This window comes from Oscarella lobularis, chromosome 16 (assembly GCF_947507565.1).
Source record: "Oscarella lobularis chromosome 16, ooOscLobu1.1, whole genome shotgun sequence".
Lineage (NCBI taxonomy): Eukaryota > Metazoa > Porifera > Homoscleromorpha > Homosclerophorida > Oscarellidae > Oscarella > Oscarella lobularis.
Window position 1 is genome coordinate 1,224,826 of NC_089190.1, and position 19,247 is coordinate 1,244,072.

General features: G+C 49.0%; 5 protein-coding genes across 5 annotated transcripts; 2 read left to right on the plus strand and 3 right to left on the minus strand.

Annotated features, from left to right (window-relative positions):
• Positions 1-2,066: 2,066 nt before the first annotated feature.
• LOC136197047 (SH2 domain-containing protein 5-like) lies at positions 2,067-4,092 on the minus strand. The gene is made up of 9 exons (XM_065986730.1): positions 3,810-4,092; positions 3,677-3,757; positions 3,553-3,627; positions 3,357-3,503; positions 3,188-3,292; positions 2,984-3,132; positions 2,849-2,932; positions 2,617-2,794; positions 2,067-2,565 (listed from the first exon to the last, which is right to left on the minus strand). Exons 1-9 carry the CDS (start codon positions 4,026-4,028, stop codon positions 2,350-2,352), a joined length of 1,254 nt encoding a protein of 417 aa, XP_065842802.1. The 5' UTR covers positions 4,029-4,092; the 3' UTR covers positions 2,067-2,349.
• A 184-nt stretch (positions 4,093-4,276) lies between these two features.
• On the plus strand, positions 4,277-5,345 carry LOC136197038 (centrosomal protein of 19 kDa-like). The gene is made up of 4 exons (XM_065986723.1): positions 4,277-4,366; positions 4,423-4,474; positions 4,523-4,595; positions 4,898-5,345. The coding sequence occupies exons 1-4, from the start codon at positions 4,291-4,293 to the stop codon at positions 5,219-5,221; spliced, it is 525 nt and encodes a 174-aa protein (XP_065842795.1). The 5' UTR covers positions 4,277-4,290; the 3' UTR covers positions 5,222-5,345.
• On the minus strand, positions 5,201-16,043 carry LOC136197036 (serine/threonine-protein kinase mTOR-like). Its single transcript, XM_065986721.1, has 60 exons — positions 15,802-16,043; positions 15,513-15,745; positions 15,240-15,452; positions 15,042-15,179; positions 14,777-14,983; positions 14,610-14,722; positions 14,509-14,554; positions 14,316-14,452; positions 14,135-14,263; positions 14,019-14,086; positions 13,872-13,967; positions 13,746-13,823; positions 13,567-13,685; positions 13,374-13,488; positions 13,210-13,316; positions 13,056-13,154; positions 12,875-12,997; positions 12,731-12,814; positions 12,577-12,669; positions 12,480-12,520; positions 12,335-12,428; positions 12,147-12,282; positions 11,900-12,093; positions 11,790-11,843; positions 11,648-11,734; positions 11,508-11,594; positions 11,370-11,450; positions 11,199-11,311; positions 10,958-11,150; positions 10,838-10,900; positions 10,652-10,783; positions 10,453-10,595; positions 10,228-10,390; positions 10,034-10,167; positions 9,896-9,974; positions 9,698-9,837; positions 9,423-9,639; positions 9,287-9,364; positions 9,112-9,219; positions 8,934-9,059; positions 8,751-8,882; positions 8,579-8,697; positions 8,382-8,514; positions 8,188-8,325; positions 7,840-8,133; positions 7,483-7,788; positions 7,284-7,418; positions 7,059-7,233; positions 6,873-7,008; positions 6,673-6,820; positions 6,476-6,598; positions 6,344-6,426; positions 6,219-6,291; positions 6,092-6,166; positions 5,905-6,040; positions 5,794-5,853; positions 5,666-5,743; positions 5,526-5,606; positions 5,366-5,471; positions 5,201-5,310 (listed from the first exon to the last, which is right to left on the minus strand). Exons 1-60 carry the CDS (start codon positions 16,010-16,012, stop codon positions 5,295-5,297), a joined length of 7,419 nt encoding a protein of 2,472 aa, XP_065842793.1. The 5' UTR covers positions 16,013-16,043; the 3' UTR covers positions 5,201-5,294.
• Positions 16,044-16,054: 11 nt separating this feature from the next.
• LOC136197037 (UBX domain-containing protein 6-like) lies at positions 16,055-17,816 on the plus strand. Its single transcript, XM_065986722.1, has one exon. It carries the CDS (start codon positions 16,086-16,088, stop codon positions 17,409-17,411), a length of 1,326 nt encoding a protein of 441 aa, XP_065842794.1. The 5' UTR covers positions 16,055-16,085; the 3' UTR covers positions 17,412-17,816.
• On the minus strand, positions 17,415-18,688 carry LOC136196923 (receptor-interacting serine/threonine-protein kinase 2-like). The gene is made up of 6 exons (XM_065986581.1): positions 18,501-18,688; positions 18,117-18,444; positions 17,895-18,067; positions 17,794-17,843; positions 17,598-17,738; positions 17,415-17,549 (listed from the first exon to the last, which is right to left on the minus strand). The coding sequence occupies exons 1-6, from the start codon at positions 18,686-18,688 to the stop codon at positions 17,509-17,511; spliced, it is 921 nt and encodes a 306-aa protein (XP_065842653.1). The 3' UTR covers positions 17,415-17,508.
• Positions 18,689-19,247: the final 559 nt, after the last annotated feature.

Sequence of the window (19,247 nt, forward strand, 5' to 3'; positions counted from 1 at the left end):
GAAAATCAAATTATATTAATTAGATAGTTTCATACCGTTTGATTTTGATCCCGTCGTCGCCTGAATGGCCCATACGATAGAAAGGGCGGGGTAGAGAGGACGTTCAAATTTTTGGGGAGCCCCTTTCGTCGCGAGCCAAGAAACTCTTTCCTGCTGTGGCAGCTTTGTTTCGTTGATGTCTCGTTGAGCGTTTCAAGTCAGAACGCCGTCCGTGCGAAGTTCTCTGCCGGCGCGAGGCCCGCTCGTTTCTGCGATCGTCTTCCTTGCGCCTTTGAGCTTGTTTTTCGCATCGGTGCGCATCTGTGTCAGTCGCTGATAGCGCTCTACGTCGCTCGATCAAGTCTGCGAGCGGAAAGAACGCACGTGGTGGGAAAAAACGAACAGCGACTGTTATACGGGCACTGAGGCGGCAGAATCGAATAACATGCAGAAACAGTCGATCGAAGCATGGTCTAAAGTAAAAAAAGACCCGATAAAGCGAACGAAAATCAAAAGCCACGAGGAGCCGCCATTGTTTAGGCGCCAAAATCAACGACTCTACGTCGCCGTAAAGACACGTGGAAATTGGCGCGAGTTTTCTATAGGCCAATCAACGATCCGTTGCCTAGGCAAAGTACAGCACTCTCGCCTTTGAATCGGATGTTGCATCAGCATTGCATCATGCGCGGTATAAAGCACTGCGCGCAGCGCACAGCTTCAGTTCTGGCTAGGTGGGGAAAGCCTAAAGGGCGGAACCCTGGAAGTCGTCGGCGTTGGGAAAGCCTCAATCATGTCAACATCAAACGTGCTCAGCCGGTTGCCAATCCTTGCTGAAGCTGTAAGGTGCAGTGGATGAGCGTCGCGCGAGTTCTTCTCGTGGCGCGCGATTGGCACTGGGAATGTCATAAAAGGTCCGTTGGATTTCATATATTGAGAAAAACAGTATAAGAGAAGAACAGAGAGACAGGGAACAACAGCAAAGGACGAAAAACAACAACAGCTAAAACATAAATACATACAAGGGAGGGGTTAATGGGTATTGGAATTGCAGCGTGTGCTAGCCACCGCCGCAAGACTAAGGGAGGCTGTCTGACTAGGCAAGATCTTCTTAACCTTGTTGATAACGATTCTGGCATTTTGTCGTTGTAGGACGGACGAGATTCGGTTGCGCCAGTAATGGGCGAACGCAGATCGGTCCTCCAAGAAATCGACCGAAGGGCGGCGTCCAATGTCGCGGAAAAGCTCAATCGCCTTCTCGCTCCACCTGCCAAACGCCTCAGCAACCACTGGTTGGAATAGATAGCCAAGAGTTGGATGGCTTGGGTCGCGAAGTCTGGCGTCCGCGTTATACCGAGTTGGCGTCAGGCTCAGATCAGTTCACTTTCCCGCCAAAGAAACGTGTGGGGGGCCCAGTGTCTCGTGGCTGTTTCTCACTCGGCTTAGTGACCTATAGCCTAAGATGACCTGACTTCCCAGACCAAAATCAAAGCACGTACAAGTTGACCTCTGATTGTGTGTGGACTCGCGTTCGGCGCCTTCTCTCAACCCGGTAGTCCCGCTTCCTCTCAAGCGAAGGACTATGGCCCCATGGGTCGCGGTGCAACGAGGTCGGGGGGACGGTGTGGGAGAGCCGTTCTCGATCCTAGGCCGCACCGTCGTGGTTTGAGCCTATGATGCTACGGCTCGCTCTCAAACATTTTTGGGCTACCATGCGTTCGAACCTCCACGCGGTGTAGCCTGGATTACGCCAATACGAACGCAGGACAACAAGGTACGTACGCGGGCAGATCGAACAGAGACTATTCTTTCTTTTTTTAGGTACTCGGGCTCGAAGAAAAGCGTCGATCGCGCGATCGAACAGTGTCACGCGTTTTTTTCTTGTTTTTAGGTACTTCGTTCAAGGAAAAGCGTCGATATCTCGCGATGGAGCAACGGTCGGCGTATTTTCTTGCTTTTTACGCTAATCGTTCGAGGAAAAGTGCGATCGAACAGCGTCAGCGTTTTTTTTTCGACACGCTGACGCGAGAAAGAAGACTGCATGATATTTGGGCGTTCGTTTTGTGATTGCATGCACGTGCAAAGCGTTTTTTGTCTTCGTTGATCGTCTAATCCAACGCACGCGTTCGCTTAGAACACTGCATGATATTTGGGCGTTCGTTTGTGATTGCATGCACGTGCAAAGCGTTTTTTGTCGTCTAATCCAACGCACGTTCGCTCGTTTCAGAAAGAAGTAGCTGCAACCCCGTATGCGACCTTTGTACATATAAACTGGTTTGTTTTCTGTGTTTGGGAAAGTACATAAATATAGGGGCAACAAAAAATTTTTTATCAAACGCTATCATACTCCATATCACCCCCAAAACGCTTTTCTTACATGGCCATTGCATCCAGATCGACCATCATCTTATCAAAGAACTTTCCGTAGTCAGGATCATTGGGTTTCAGCTCGTCTTCGAGACCCTCCTCGTTCGCTGCGAAGACGGGATTCGACGAATGGAGATGCAGACGACACGGCAGCCCGTCCGCATTCAATGAATAATGATTGATTAGCGACGTCAGATCAGGAAAGAATTTACCAGTGAGCCCCTAATAAATAGAAATGCAATTGAATAGGCTTGGCAGTAGAGCAGGCATCACCCTAAGATTGAGTCCAGCGGGTGTGGCCTCTATGAGAAAATTCCCTATATGGCCAGTTGGATTGCGAGCGTCTGGTGGACACTTGAGCGACAGAACGTGATTTCCCGGCTGGCTCTGACTGTCTCGAACCAAGAAAGCTCCCTCGCTTTCTTGCTCAAGAATTTGCATGGTAATTTCCCTAAAGTGACGATAGAAAAAAATAATAATACTCCACACTTGAAGTGCTCGTTACCTGGGTAAGCCAGCCTGATACCAAGACGCCGTCAGCAAAGTCGATTCGTTTGATTCGTGATATGACGGGGGCACAGCAGCAGTACTAAGAAGATCCAAACGTTACTTCTTATACGTGATAAGACAGTCGCTTCACGTTGGCTGCGGTTGGTACTGCGCTTGCTGTGGTACAGACAGGTGCGGTCGAGGCAGTGGGTGCTGTTGCTTCTGCTGCTTAGGTTGCTGCTGTTGTTGAGGCGGCTCGGCCGAGTGAGCATGACGAGGTACGACTGGAGTGACCGGCATCTATGAAACCTCTATATTATTACACTATCCAATTTCCTCCACGACTTCGTTTCACCTGGGGCGTTTCTCTTTTCTTTCCCGACTTCTTCTGTTTTCTCAACGTCATCTCAGCGTAGGCGGCCTTGAAATGGTCGCCGATTTTCGCATTTAAATTCTGAGCCTAGTAAAAGTACGAAGAGGAGGATAAAATCGTTTCTTTTTCTACTCCTTCTTCTTCTTCCTACAATTTCCTTCTTGTCAGCTTTTACGACGTGGCAATAGCTCGGTGCGTCGGTGCCGCCGGGATTCTTCGCGACAAACGCAAAATAGTGCCTCTCGACGAAAACAGTCGTGTACGAGATACGACACAAAGCGTGGGCCATGTACACAGTCTAGAAAACACTGACGTTTTACCTTTTCCAAAAAAAAAACTTAGATCACCTTCTCGTCTTCGCTTAGAATCTTAACTCCCTCTTCTTGTACGACGGCAATAACCGTTTTCATTTTTTTAGGCTCCTGAATACGACGAGTTCAATGGATTTCCGGATAAAATTCACAGGCTCACCGAGAGTTTGCCGAGGTTTTCTCGTACGATTCCAGCCTGGGCCCTACCGGAGCCCGTTTGAACGCGAAACGAAGTGATGTACTGGAAAAAAATTAAGTTATATTCGTCTTTTTTTCCGACGTCACGCTCTCACCTTCACTTTCTTGCTGTATCCCTTCGATCGTTCGTCTTTTTCCGCTCGATGAACGACGCCCGGCTGACGCGACGACGGTTTCGCCGCTCCGCCCTGTTGCGGCGTCGCTCCGGGCCGACCGCGCTGCCGTTTCTGCTCTTCGTAGGCCTTTCGGCGACGCTCGATCGCCTCCTTGCGCTCTTCTTCCTCCTGTTCGGCCTTCGCTTTCAGTAGATACATGCGGCGAGTCGGGCTTCGGGCTGGGCTGTTGTGAGGCTGGCCCACGGTCACGTGAGTCAAACGCGCTCAGAGAGGGGGCGTGAAAGATGAAAGGCTTTGCGCACATCGGGCAATTTCGTCGTTGATCAGGTCTAGACCAAAAGGAGGCTCTGATTTTGCCTTTGGCAGAAGAGAAGAGAGGCTGGAGCTACAGGAGAGAAGAGAGAAGAGGTCGCACCTCGCGCGCTAACCTAAACAACATTCGGGACACATTCGCGTTTCGATGGTTGAACCGAAAAAGTGCGGAGTTAAATTTAAGCCTCCGGCGTTGATTATCGACTACGTTATTGTTGCTTCCGGTTAGACAAAGTACCAACGTTGGTGGCCCTTTGGGGTTCAAAGCTGGTTTCTGCAGGAAAACTCCGCAGAAGAACGATTCCGATTCCAGATTTTGACGCCTCTACCGCGTAAGTTCTGGAAAGTGCATCTCTGATAGAAATAACGCAATTTTGCAGAGTGAAACAGTGCGCACAAAGTCTAAAGGGTTCAAAGCATTCGAAATACCTCGAAAAGATTTCTTACAGTCAAGTAAGCAACGAGATGCTATGTGCCGCATTTCACTTTGAAGAAAGACGGCACATGTAGAAAAAAAAGAGGGAAAAAACGCATTGCCGTGATTGGGAGTCGAACCCAAATCGCTACGATCCTAACACTTAACACTTGTGCCCACAACGTAGAGTCTTAACCGCTGGACCATCACGGCTAACTGATAAACGACCACGATCTTTCCTTATAAGCCAAAGTCCATAAAATTTAATTATTGTTGACCCGGAAACATCTCGCGTTTACAGTAGAGACCTAAAGTGACTACCAAGTACCTTTTCGCGCAGCTCGAACGTCTTCTCACTCGGATTCAATCGTCAAACGATCCGCCGGCAGCGCGACGGTTGGATCGAGGCGAAACGGAAGGTGGATCGCCGTCGCCAGATGAAGAAAACGGAGCTGCTTTCACTGACGATCTCGATTTGAATAAGGCAACCGACGAGGAACTAGAGACGGTCAAAGCGCACATGAACAAAACGTTCGAAGCGAATCGGAAGTTGCCCGGCGACGAGGGATATGAGTATGATGTGGAGATCGATTTCGATAAGGGGGACAAGATCGAGTCTGGATGGGACGAAGGAAACGACAGCAACGAGGATGACGAATTTTAGTTGTACATTGTAAGGGGGGGCAGGGCTTGACGTTAAATTCAATTAGCGGTTGTAGTTTAAAGTCTTCGAGTTTTTACCAGAATGGGCACCTAAAAAATTTCCAAATGATCACAGGTTAAAGAAACGAATATTTGTAGACGTTACCATCCTATGTAGCATTGGCAGAGATTTTCGTTCGATTGCGCTTGCCTTATTAGTTGGTCGACTTGTTCTTGCACAGTGTTCCATTCGTCGGGAGAGAAATCGCGACCTAGAAGGCAATGTAGCATAATAGCGAGACGGAAAAAGAAACGGATCGTTCTACCGGTCAATTTGTCCTGAACTCTGCTGATAATCTTCAAAGCCTTCTTGTTTAGAACTTCCGTCTTCAAGGAGCCGTCGTCAGCTAAACGAGTAGAAGGATTAATTAATCCTACATTGACGATCTTACGATCTGCTATATACCTCCTACTGCGTGGTCGCCACTCGCTACTGGCTTTCGCGATGATGGTACGGCCTGCTCTTCGCTTTCGCCGAGCATGTCTAAACAAATGCACGTAAAATGCATAGCTCTCTCGGCTTGTTCAGTGTACCTCCACTGTCACTTTGCCGACTGGGAGGACTATCTTTTTCTCGCTTTCCCTTCGGAGCGGCTATAGGGCAGCAAGTGAATGCAAACGAGGTATTGAATCACGAGTTCTTACCGTCGACTAAGCGCCAGTTTAGGAGGGGATCGTAGACAAAGGCTTCGAGCACAGCCATCAAACTTTCTTTGTTTTCTCGCAGAACAGTCATCACGTGGTGACAAGTCATTCTAAAATTGCCCTCGATACCGGTAACCTTGCAGAACAGAAATCAGAAGGAAGGCATGGAGACGTAAGCGCAACTGACCTCCATCGCCTTGACCAACATTCGCGTCAAGCGAAATGGAATCTTCTCGGGAAATTTTTCTCTCGTCATGGCAACCTAAACAGAAAATTAAAGCCTTTCCAACTGGGCGTAAAATAGAAGACGTTACCTCAAAACAATCTCCAAAATCGATGTGAACAATGTGACCAGTAAGGCGATCAAGCATCAAGTTCGACGGGTGTCTAGGAACGCACAGCCTGCCCAGACCGCCCAAAGAGCCCCAACAAAGCCTACCTGTCTCCTAGACCAAGAACGTAGCCGACCATAGACATTACGGCCAGCGAACGCGTGTAATTCGTTCTCCGATCGAACCAAACCTAAGCAGATGGTACCACCTTCGTCGCGGCAAGTGGAGAGCATACTGACTTCAGAACTGGGGCTCTTTAACCAGAGCAGCTTCGCCAAGTCGTCGCCAGGAGTCGTCTTCAGAGCATTCTCAAACACTTCGACCTTTTGCATCAGAGTCAGGTGGTCGTAGTCGGGAGACATCTGGATAAAAGGATATTCATACGGTTACAGTATGTTCAAAATACTATGCATACTATAAGGAGCCATGATCTTACCTTCAACATGCTGCGATGTTCAACATTGAGAAGGATTTTGCACTTTTCTCGATAATCTCGAATGAGTGCGTGCAACGTATCGCAATGAGGAACCCAGCCAATCAGACCCGAATTCGTTGACAGAGGAATGACGCTATAACGCTGAATCCTAACGAAAGAAAACGTAAAACTCCTGCTATCCCCTAAATGAGAGTGCCTACCCCAAGTGTCTCTTGAAAGTGATGGGGTTGTTGCTGAGAAGCGTATTCACCAGGCCAAAGAGTTGCATAACGCGTTCGTCCTGACGCAAATCTTCGTGTCCTTTGAGCAGGAAAGTGAAATCCTTGCCATTGCTCCCTAGAAGAAAGAGACAATGATTTCCAGCTCGGATGCACGCAAACGTTTACCTGTGATAGTGAGCTTTCGAGGGCGCTGCTTTGATGTAATGACTTGCAACGCCGATGAGCATTTCTGGATGCGAATGATGGGTTGATTGGGTTCGTAGGAGCCTGGCACAGCCGCCTCCAAGTCGCAGCATTTCAACAACTGAGGAGAGACGTACTGAAGCTCCAAAGACGTGAGCTAGAGAACAAACGATACCCTACTACTTTCTTCTATACATGATCTGGTACCTGTGGAAGCTGCTTTGATATTCGACGAAAAACTGTATAATACAAATCCCACGCCTGATTCAAATCTTTCAGATTCTGAGATCGCTTGTATTTCTTGCACCATTCGTGAGCCTCGGCCAAATCCCTCCCATAGGCCTTGAGCAAAGGAAAAACACCGTGAACACAGAACCTCTCTCATCGCATATCAACTTTCCTATACCTGTTGAAAAGACGATTCCTTTAGGGTCTGCGGTCCGCGTTCCATCATCGAGTGAAGCGGCTCGAGCACGGCGAACATTCCCTCCACTTTGCGCTCGCCGAAAAAGAGTCGCGACGCTTCTTCGAGACCCTCGTGCCACTGCTCGTGCCACAGGATGGCGACGCGAATCAATTCCTCGCTGACGAGACGAGCCTGCTGAACGAGCGTGTTGCTGTGCTCGCACATGTTCTGCAATATGTGATTGGCCGCCGCGCATCGCGACTGACTCGCACTCTTAGCCGCCACCGTTAGAGGATAGATCAACGCCTTCAGAAGAATCAATGACATAAACTGCCCCCAAAACATTTCTCTCCTTACCTGGGGATGGCACTTTCCAATGTCCATCAGTAGCTGATGGATCTGCCTTCCAATAAGCTGCCTTGGCGTGTCGATGCGAGCAATGAGCTGGGGTATGACTTGAAGCCAGACGTCGATTTGTATCGTCTTGATTCCTTCGATGAGCGCTTCGTAGACGTCTTGTTGGTGACCGTAGTCGAACCACAGCGTCAAAAGCCGCAGCGTGTCCTGAAGGGAGCTTCCCTTCGACAGTGCAATGGAGCGGAAAAATCCTTGAACAGCCGGCTTCGTGTAGAGATGAATATTAGCACTCGACTAAAAAGCCAACAAATAGAACGCTAACGATTTTTTCAAAAGTCTTTCTCATACCGTTGATAACGACACGGACTCGGCTGGAGGAGAACTGGATGTTGCTGGTGACGTCCCACTGACCGCTTCTTCGTCGGCTAACTGGTTCTTGTAGTGCAAAACGGCCTGGAAATTCATAACCGCCCACCTATGCCAAGCCTACGAGAGAGCCGATGCCATCTATGATCAGAAACTGGCTCTATTGAATTCCTTACCTTGTACCAATTCTTGTCATACTCCGTAGCCGATGAGTAGTAGCCGAGAACTTTTTTGATAGTCGAATCGTCCAGTGTTTTGGTGTCGGTTTGGTTCAATGCCAAGTTCCATTCGCCAAGTTTCAAGTAGCATCTGAAAAAAAAAGGTAAAATCGTTCTCGTCGTTGAACTGACTGCGGTTTCTTTCAGTCACAGACCGGGCCAAGAGGCTGTGCATGTCGTCTTTCTGAGGCGAATTGTCGACTTTCAGCACGCTCCGCGTCTGAGGATGGAGCGACTTTTCGACGAAGTTCTGAAGCTGATTCAGAGCACTTCTCTACAATCAAAAGAGACGTCCCATATGCAAGAAGTGAATCGACTCGCAGTGACCTGTTCGTCGCTATTCCACATGTGCTTCATGTAAGCAAATGCGACGTGAGGATGCTCGATGGGAATCCGTTGGTCGGGATGCTTCGACGGGTCGGAGCCAAGCAACATTATCAGCGTTTTTTGCGATAAATTCTAGAATAATATAATAACTCTTCGCGACGGTACTCCTCCTATTCGGTTTACCAGACGACCGTTGCGTCGACACAGACTCGCGTACTTGATCCACGTGCGTCTATCTTCGTGCGGCTCAACGACGAGCGATCGAACCTGAAGGATTCGCTGCCAATCTTCGACATTAACTTGACAACCCTATGAGATAAACACGTTACCATAATGACCAGTTGCCGTGCCTGTGCCTCACTTGAAGTCGTTCCCACCACGTCTTCTTGATACCCTCTCTCCTATCAGGACATTTCTTGTATTGAACGATTTCCTCTAGTTCAGACAACAGCTGAACGGACACCATGGCCTTTAGCGTTAAATTAAAAGCAATAAGATTAAAATAAACATAGCCCAGCTACGGGTCGACTAAATACCCCATAAGCTCTGCTATAGCTCTCTCCGACCATTGCAGTCAGCTCAGTATCAAGCACATCTCTCGCCGCGTCAATGCACTGAGAACCAATCGCATCGAATCACGAGGAGGAGTTCCTTTCTCCGTGCTATACCTACCTTCTGAGCTAAGACAAAGTGGTCCTGGTGAAGGGCCATCACGGCTCGATAGAAAGCGCCCTCGAGCGTGTCGCGAGGAATGAAACAAACGTACTCGTCCATGTCGTCCCACTGACCCAATCCCCACGCGGACGCCGCCGACATTCGCGCCATTTGGCGTCGCATTTCCGGCTTTGCGCCGGCCCAGCGATCCTTGGCCAAAAAGTAGAGTTGATCCCTGAAACGAAAGCATTTCTGACAATCGTGCATCGAATATTTTTCTTTTCTTGGCAGACCATTCTCCCAAAGCTTCGAGACAGCGCATCTTTCCCATGGCCAGTTCGATTTTCTCCGGATTCGTCATCATCTTTTTCTCGTACACGTCCAACGCTTGATCCCAGTCGTGCAGCTTCTCGTACCACGACTCTTCCATTCTCTGTTAAAGAACCCGCGTTCCTAATGAAAATCACTTCCCTTCCTTTCTCCCTATTTACCATTTCATTGCGGTGATACTTGACGGCGAAGTTGAGTACGCCGGCGGCCGCCTCCGACTGCTGCAACTTGTTATTTATTCTAAAGAAGTCGATGACAGTAAAGCGGACCGACGATGATGCAATGGAGGGGTCTTTTACTCGATGAGCGATTCCAGCGTGTCTATAGTGGGACCTTTGTGAAATTCATCCTCTTTGTAATGCAGAGCTTTGGCGTAGGCTCGACACCTGAAAGCGCAGCCGCCAAGTAATTGCGAATCTAAAGGCAGGGGCCCCTAAAAACGCAAACAAGCAATTCCATCCAATACAAGACTTTCATCGGGCCTTCTCCCTACCCTGTCGCAGTGTTCCATGAATTCGGCGAGTCCAAGAAGAGCTTGCGTGATTTCGGGTATGTTTTGAGATCGAAGCGCCTGCTCCAGACTTCGTACGAGTTCATCCTGCTGCTGCTCGGGCAACTCGGCCCAGCACGAAACGAACGCCGCATAAAACAAGCTCCTGAAACGGGGGAGAAAAAAGGTGAACGCACGAACGATCCACACTGTCGTCTTTTTCTCTACTTTGCCAACGGGTTATAGGATCCTCCCAGCGTGTAGCACGACCTTAGTGCAGGCGAAGGCGATTCCTTCAGAAGCTCGACGCTGAATCGTCTCAGCCATTCCGTCCAGTCGTCCTTAGACACTCGACTTGACGTCACCCAAGCCTGAAGAGAATCAATCGGTATCCTCCTCTTATTCTTTTCTTTTTATTGACACTCGCCTTCTGAAGACTGACGATATTCGCGTGAAGTTTCTTCATGGCGTACGATTCAATGGCGCTCGTTTCGTCGCTGCGCTGCGTTGTTTTTCGCGGCGACTCGACGTCGTTGTCTCCGTTGACAAGCGGCTCTTTCTGCGGAATAAAACATGCCAAAAAAAACCAATCGAAGATGGGCAAACGGCCTACACTCAAAACTCTCGCAACCAGTCCTTCGAAGCGATGATGCTGAATGTGATGCTTTTGCAACGTCTAGAAAAAGAAAGTACACTGGAGAAACGTCTGCACCGAAGAAATTCGTCGTCTTACTTTGCTCACAACTGTGTGAAAGATATCGAACTTTTTGCCGAGCTGTTGCACCAGTAACGACAGCGTTTCCATGCACGTCGATCGCAGGTCGGGAGTGTGGTCGAGCGTGCGAACGATCGGGTGAATTAGACGAGACGCGAAGTCGCGAAAGTCGACGGACGTCGTGAGAATACCGATCGTCAAAAGAGCCGCTCTAAAAAGAGATTTCCCTAGTCTTAGATCTGAGTGCACGTGTACAGACCTTCGAACAGCCATTGGAACGTCTCTAGATTCGAAGAGTTTGACAATGGGAGGCAGAATGAGATGGAGATAGTCGTCTAAGTTGGACCGAAACGTCTGTATTGCATTGAGAAGCTGGAAAAACACCAGAAGCGTATCTCCATCACACACGCGCGCGCACAACCGTACTCACCTTGAGCGTTGTGAGGCGATCTGGACTCGTATCTTGCATGCAGACGAGCAGAATTTGAGGAATTATTTTAGGAAGATAGATCTGACGAGATGAAGGCGCACTATACTGAACGAAAGAATCGACGCTCGCCGCTCTCACCTTGAAATCGCCTCCCAAAGCAAGCGCGAGCTGTTCGACCACAAGAATGATGGAGTTCTGCATGGGACTGTTCACTTCCCAGAATTTCTGCGAGTACGACTCCTCGTGCAAGTTCCAAGATATTTTCGGCTCGGTCTTACGTTGATGACTTTGAAAATTTCGTCCATGTACGGCAAAGAGTGGTGCTTCACCAATGATATCAGGACGCCGAGCTGCTGAAACAAGAACTAAAGAAGCAAAATAATTACACTGGAGCTATTCTTCCACAACGCCTAAACCGACCTCAAAGTCTTTTGAAAGCAACGTCTCGGTGCTGTTCAAAAGAGGAGGCATGATCTAATAATAAAAGGCTACCACTGGATGTGAGAATTTCTAAGTCCTTTGCTTCAGACCTGGGGCAGAAATTGAACGCATTTCATTCCGAGACTTTTGAAAATGAACGTCACGGCTTGAATGACGAACGTGTGCTGGTCCGACAAATTGACGTCCTTGAGAATTTTCATCAACGCCGAAATGGCGACGGCGGAGTAGAAATCTTCGAGCGAAGCGCCGGGCATGTTGATGAGCATCTCCGACATCGTGTCGCCTAAATGCAACGTTTTCCCTCGTTACTTCTCGATTTCATCTCATCGGTCGTACCCATTTCGTCCTTGGTTTTCTCCGACGAGCTCTGAGACGTCGCCTGTTCGCTCGTGCCCGGATTGGGTCTCATTCCCATGTGCAGTTTGTACTTGTACGGATCGAGGGCTCCGAGGAGACCGAGCAAGCGAATGGCCTGGTGGAAAACGCATAGACACCACGTACGCGCAGTGAATCAAAAGTACTACCTCTCGTCTGGCTGACGGTTGCTGTTCCGTTTTGATAACACTGATCAGTACATCCAAAAGATTTGGGTACTTTTTATACGGCTTGACAACATAGCTAGAGGTATCGATAGATGAGAACTGGACATCTATTAGAAGATTTTTTTACCCCGTGTTTTCCACAATTTGACTCATCACCCAAAGCGAAACCTTTTTAAAATTGATTAGTGTTGATTTTCGTTGCGAGAAAGCGTGGCAGGTCTTACGTCTCTCTTTTGCAGAGAAGCCGAGTCTTGAAGAATCTCTATCATCACCGGAAACAGATCGTTGACGAAAGGTCTCATACTGTGACCGCACACCTGATCAGAGAAAAGAAAAAGGCTCGTTCCAAGGATAAATCTATCAAATGCTCGTTCGCACGTGAGCCAATTCGCCGACTGCAGCAAGAACGCTCGTCACGACGCCAGGATTCGAATCGTTTTCCTTCAGCTTCGGAATGAGGGCCTAATAAATGCAAGGATGACTGCTATTTGTTAATAGACATGCCCTAAACAAAAAAAAAACCTTCAGTATTGGCTGCATGTATGGTCGTGTGAGTTTGGGAGCGTTTGCTATTAGATGGCCAAGGAGCTTAGCGGCTTGTTCTTTGTTTCGGCCAACACCGCTGAATTCTAATTCAGTGAGAAACTGTACGCGAAAAAAAAATTGGCTCTAGAAGAGTACACCCGTTTTCTAAATTTTGAACCTGGATTAGCATTTTCCTCAGCGATGGCATTACGTAGGCGGGATTGAGAGCACTGAGTCGGCCAATCGTACAGATTGCCAACTCTCGTACGGAGAAGAGCTGCAATCCAAATTGCTGAGAAAGCACAACTGAAAAATTCCGTCGACCCCGTTACCTCGTCGTTCAAACATATGAACAAAGTGCTGAGGTTCTCCGCCTGAGCCAGGTGACCGTCGAAACGAGAATCCAAGTTCGTCAAAACGCACAGACGAATTTCTTCCTCTGTTCAAAAATCGCGTTCGGCAATTCGAAGAACAACGTCTCGCGATTCTTCCTCACCTTCATCCGTCACGCAAACGTAGAGCAATTTGCTCAACACTTCGGATACGGTTTTCGCGTGAGTGTGACTGACAGTGCCATTGACAACGGGAATGCCTTGATTGGAAAGTTGAAGCTAGAGACAAAGGTGTTTAGTAACAGACGTCGAACTACAGCGTTGTGATGCTTAACAACTGCTTATACGAATATTTACCTTCAGTGCAGGAACCAATAAATGACAGCACGTCTTCACTGCTTCCAGACGAACTTCCTTGTGAGTGCTCGTGAGAAAAATGTCCGCGCAGCGTCGAACGAACTGGGTGAGCGTGTGGCCTGTAAGGTAGCATCGACTCCTCAACGGAGGAGCGATTCATCCACGAGAGCGACTCTTACTGTTGAAGCTGAACGAACAGAGAGTTCTCATGGCCAGAGTGAGAGTGCTCGCATCGGTCGAATCGTGAGAACTTGCCGCTGGAATGCACGTGGAAGTGGAGCGAGGATACATTCGCACGGTGTTACCTGCGGACGTGCTTGATCCCGACGTCGAGCGAGATAGCGAAGGATATCTCGGAGGACTGGTGAGCAACACTTCGGAGAGCATCAGCAAAAGGCCGGCTGAACGCAAACCACTAGAAAAACTACGCGATAATTTTAATGATTACCCACCCTGAATTTCTCTTCGTAGCGACGGTATGTCGTTGGCCAACGTTTTGAGAGCCACAGTCAGCGGTTGGCTAGACACCCCACGTTCCACTCACGCAATAAAGTCAGGGCTATCTAACCTGAGTCCAACAGCCAGCATAGGATCAAGAAGAGCTTTCATTTCGTCTACGAGCTTGTCTTCCAAGGCTCGAGCGAGCATGCTAATGCAACCGAAGACCGACTGATCAACAGTGACTGGCTTCGATTTCCTAGAGAGAAAGTTAACGCTTTCTTGTCGGCTCTCGATTGCGTTTGACTGACCGCAAGCTCGAATCTTTCGTTCCCGACAGCGTGGATTTGATTACGTTCAGAATCGGATCCATATGATTGATGATGTCGTCGGAGACAGCGATTGCCATTAGTCCGACGGCTCGAAAAGCATTCGACTTATCCCGATCCTGAGGGACCCAAGAGCTTTAATTCTCATACTAAATTAATGCTGAGACAAACCGACCTTTCTTAGACAGGCAAGAAGATAGTTCATGGTATCAGCCAAATAGCTATAGAGGCAAGATCTGTAAGTCTACAAAGTCTTCACGTATCAAAATCATTTACTTTCTGACAAACGATTCTGAGTGAAAGACGGCGAGTCGAGGCAGCAACGCAAGCAACGACTGCTGAACGATTGGACTTCGACTCGACTGCAACTTGAGCACAAGCCGACAAACCTAGAAGAGACTTCATCTTCTAATCTATAGCACTCACGCATTCGTTTCCCTGACCTCGTCGAACCGGCTAATCATGAATTCCTTGCACAGTTGACTGTGATCGTGCTTTACGTCTCCCAGGCCGCCCGTGCTCCCGCCGACGCCCGCGGACGGCCTGTGGTGAACGTGATCCAAATGCTTCGGATTCCCGAGCTCCTCGAGAACTTTCAAGTGGGGCTTCTGCTGCAAATTCGCTATCTCGTCGACGTCCCACTCGCAAAACTTATACACGTCAAAAATAAAAGTGAATGCTTGTACAAATAGGCTGAGGGAGTTATACCTGTTCCCTTAGCTTGCTGTTCACTATGAGTTCGTTGATAATCAGAAGCGAGCCGTGAGCGCGATCGTCTCTCGTCAGCAGACTTCCCTTGTCTTTGCTCTGATCGACCAAACCGCGCTCAGCCTCCTCGTACACTTGCTAAATAAGTCAATCAGTTGACTAAGAACCTTACGCGTGTCCCGTTCTATACACGCATACCTGGTACCAGCTCTTTCGAAAATACGGCGCCTGCGACTCCTTCGTCTCGCGCTGCGACGTCAACACCAAGCAAGCGCGCAATGCGGCGGCGGCTCCCTCTCGAATCACCTGCTTCGGATCTCGAACGGCTGTGAAAATGTTGTCGAAGAACGGCTGGACTTTCTGATAGAAAAGCGTCGGCGCGCTCACGGCCAATTCCCTCAGCAACAGCACCTAAGAAGCGAAAACAATACCATCAAAATTTCTGACGTCAGAAATAGCTAGCGCCATTACCGCCGCGTGTCGTCGACCATCGGTTCGATCGCCCTGAAGCCATTCCAAGCATCGTTTGACCTCGTATTCGACGTACTCGGCGGTGAACGTGCCGCCGGACAGTGTGATGCGTCCGACGGCTTTTGCCGCCATTTCCATGGCAGCGGCGTCGTTGCATGGCAACACGCTGCGAAGGTAGTGCTCGAAGCGACGTATTCTGCTCGAACTGCCGTCGTCGATGCCGACGATTGCCACTAAAGGAGAGTATTGAAACTGTGCGTGGGCGGGGTCGAGAGGGGTCCCCCTTTACTGATTGCCATGACGCCGCCTTTCTTTTCGTGCAATTCCGAACTGGAGACCATTTCGAAGATGGAATGGTAGAGATCGCTGACGAAGCTCGCGTTCTCGTCGGCCGATACTTCGCGCAGGTCCGTTTCAATGTACTGCTGCATTTGCTTGGCCGTCTTCTCGCGCACGTCGTCGTGACGGCTTTTCAAGCCCGAAACGAACGACTGCAGCATCGCGAGAGAGAATGTGGTGTTTTCGAGTAGAGTGCGCTAACCAGACGCCGAATCGCTGTATGTCGCTCAAGTCATGAAGAATTGGTTTAAAAAGAAGCTTGCGGATTCGAAATTCAAAGGCAAAGGTCACGTTTTGACCGAGGAAAGAAAGGTACCTTCGGCGGGACCTCAGCGGCCCGCTCAACGCATCGTGCCGACGGCGGAAGCGGCGGCGGCTGGCCAAGCGGCTCTCGCTCGCTTCGAAGACAAGCAAACGGCGTCGGCGAAAAAGCAAGATCAGCGAAAAGCGATGCGATACGAAATGGAAATAGAAAAACGACGAGCGGAACAGTCACGTGAACCCGAAACGGAAAACGCAGTAAAAGAATCGTCGCCCGCCGCCGCCGCCGTCGCCTTGGAAACTCCTCCTGGAATTCCCGTATCGGGCGTGGAATTCGTCTGCCCCGTTACAGACGCTGTTGTAGCTGAAGAAGAAATCGAAGTTCACCTGGAAGCGGCTCTATTGAGCTATCTCGACATCGACGACGAAGAAGAAGAAAATAGTTCTATCAAAGTCGCCGCCTTGATGATATACTCTCTGAACAAGAGCAAAGAGGTCGTGCAGAGTTGCGTCGACTTGATATCGCGCTACGTCGGCAACGTGACGGACAATCCCGCCGAAGCGAAATATCGAAAAATTCGCGTGAAAAATCGGGCGTTCCAAGAGCGCGCCGCTCACATGAAAGGAGCGATAGAATTTCTCAATCGAATCGGTTTCAAGAGAGAAACGCTCGCCAACGACAACGACGAGCAAGAAGATTATCTCGTATTAGCTGGCGACGAGCCCGACGTCGAACTCCTCATCAAAGCGCGAGACATTCTCCGAGAGACGAAGCCGCTCGTACCGACTCTGAGTCGAAGCCTGCGTCTATTCAGCGCGCCGAAGCAGAATTCGAATCGATTCGACTTGCCGCCTAGTTTCTTCGCCATGTCGAGCGAGGAACTGAAGGCGGAGCAGCGACGACGAGCGGAGAAAATCGAACAGTCTCGCATCCTGAAGACGAAGGCGATGCGAGAACGGGAAGCGGCTGCGACGCCATCGCGAAAATATCGCTATTGTGTTATACGCGTTCGGTTGCCCGATGGGATGCTTCTTCAGGGAACGTTTCGGCCGCGGGAGACGGTCGACGACGTTCGGCAGTTCGCTTGCGGCGCGTTGGCTGACGAGGTTCAGGCGGCCGCGTTCGGATTCATGGATCCGGCGGGTCGGCGAATTCGAAATGAGGGGGTTAGTCTCGCCGAAGCCGGTTTGGTGCCTAGTGCCGTGTTGAGCGTCGCTTTCGATCCGGAGACGAGTCGCAGTCTTCAGTCGCCGTATTGCCGATTGGATTTGCTTGACAAGCTCGAGACTTTGGGCTGAATGAATGAGTCGTTGGTGTCATGTGTTGTTTAGTTACGCAACTGCGTCTTATCTAGTTTGGTTCACGAGAAAAAGAGAGCGATTTTCTCACCGCCAGTCAGTCTTCCGCTGTGATTAGTCCAAGTTCCGTTTGAATTTCTAATTACATTGAGTTGCTAGAAGGTTCTGTGCTTGCTGTAGGCCTACCTGTAAACGATGGCCGTTGGTCTGCGTCCGGAATAGAGCACCTTGCTTGAAGGTCGTCGTAGTTTTCTGGAGACTTCGCTTGGGGAGGCGGCAGGGTTTGTCTTGACTTCACAATTTCGTGAACAACAGTTGGTAGTTCGTCTATGGAATTTTAACAAAATTAGAAACGCAATGATTTATAGATAGGCCCATTTACCTTGATATGGATGCTTCAGTTCTCGTATTTCCCAAAGAATGACACCGAAACTAAGAAGAATCAAAGTCGTCTTCAGGAAGCGAATGCAAACTATGACGTACCTGTAGACGTCTGACTTCTTAGCATACTCCAGCTTCTTTCCTTCAGGCAGCAATTGAGGAGAGTATCTCTCAGGAGCAATGTAAACGACAGTGCCGGCTGGACGTTCGCCGCCTCGACGCTCACTGGTAATAGTGCTGATACCTCGCATTTTTGACAAACCAAAATCACATATCTATTTTATTTAATTAAAAATAATTAAAACCTCCCGAGTCAATTTTTACTTTGCAAATGTATAGCCCTTCTTGTCGGCGAATCAAAACGTTCTGAGGTTTCAAGTCCTGATGTATGACCGCCGGCGTCTGGGCGTGAAGGTGAGCCATTCCATCAGCAATTTGCCTTGACATCCTCAGACGATTATTCCACTTTCGAAATGCAGCGCAATCTTCGTAAGAAGAATCGAGACAGCTCTCCAAGTCTTTGCCTTCGACGAACTCGACGAGGAGTCCGTAGCACCGAGGCGAGTCGCACACGCCGACCAATTCGACGATGTGGGGATGACGTGGAATGCTCAGTAGAATTCCCGCCTCTTTTTCTAGGTCTTTCGTTTGTCTAAACGACCGAGCAGATTGTGTTGAGAGATTTTCTCCCGTTGCTGCTCTTCTCACTCAGCATTTCTTCTTCGTTTGTAGATTCTTTTGAAAGCCACTAGACGATCGACGACAGGAGACTTTGTGAGACGAGCTCGGAAGACTTCAGCAAAACCTCCGCAGCCAAGAAAGTCATTCTCTTCGTCGTACGATAGATCTTTCTCTACGTACACCTTGGAAGCGTCAATTTCTCGTGTTAGCGACATTACGAAGCAGTGCGCTAACCGATCACGTGTACAGAAATGAAAAAAATGCGCGGGTCGAAGAGTAGTGAGGTGTGAGTGAGGTGTAGATGCAGTCAACATGCAGAACCAGACAATTTAGAAATCGTACAACTGATATCATCTTTCTCAACAAAGTCTTTACTGCTCTACCACCTCAAAAACAGATTTTGATAATTTTTAGCCAATAAAATTTTCTTGCTTGAGAGAGCACCGACACCACAAAGGTGCTAGCCAATCCCCACAAGAAAAAATCCACTCAAGAACAGCAGGGCAGAGCAGCTGGCAATGACACCATAGACTAAAGTCTATGATGACACCACGTCTCCACGACATTTTGGGCTTACACGCTTACACGTACGGTTTGATGCAATGGAGTCTCCGATTTCGCATGTCAACTGACTCGGTGATTTTGTATGCCCCGTGGGTCTTAATAAAAATTCGATCTAAATGCTGTTATTGACTGGTAAGGAGGGTGTTAACAGAGAGAAACCCATCATTTAATACCATAGATTTATTGTATTGAATATACGGGACCTTCTCT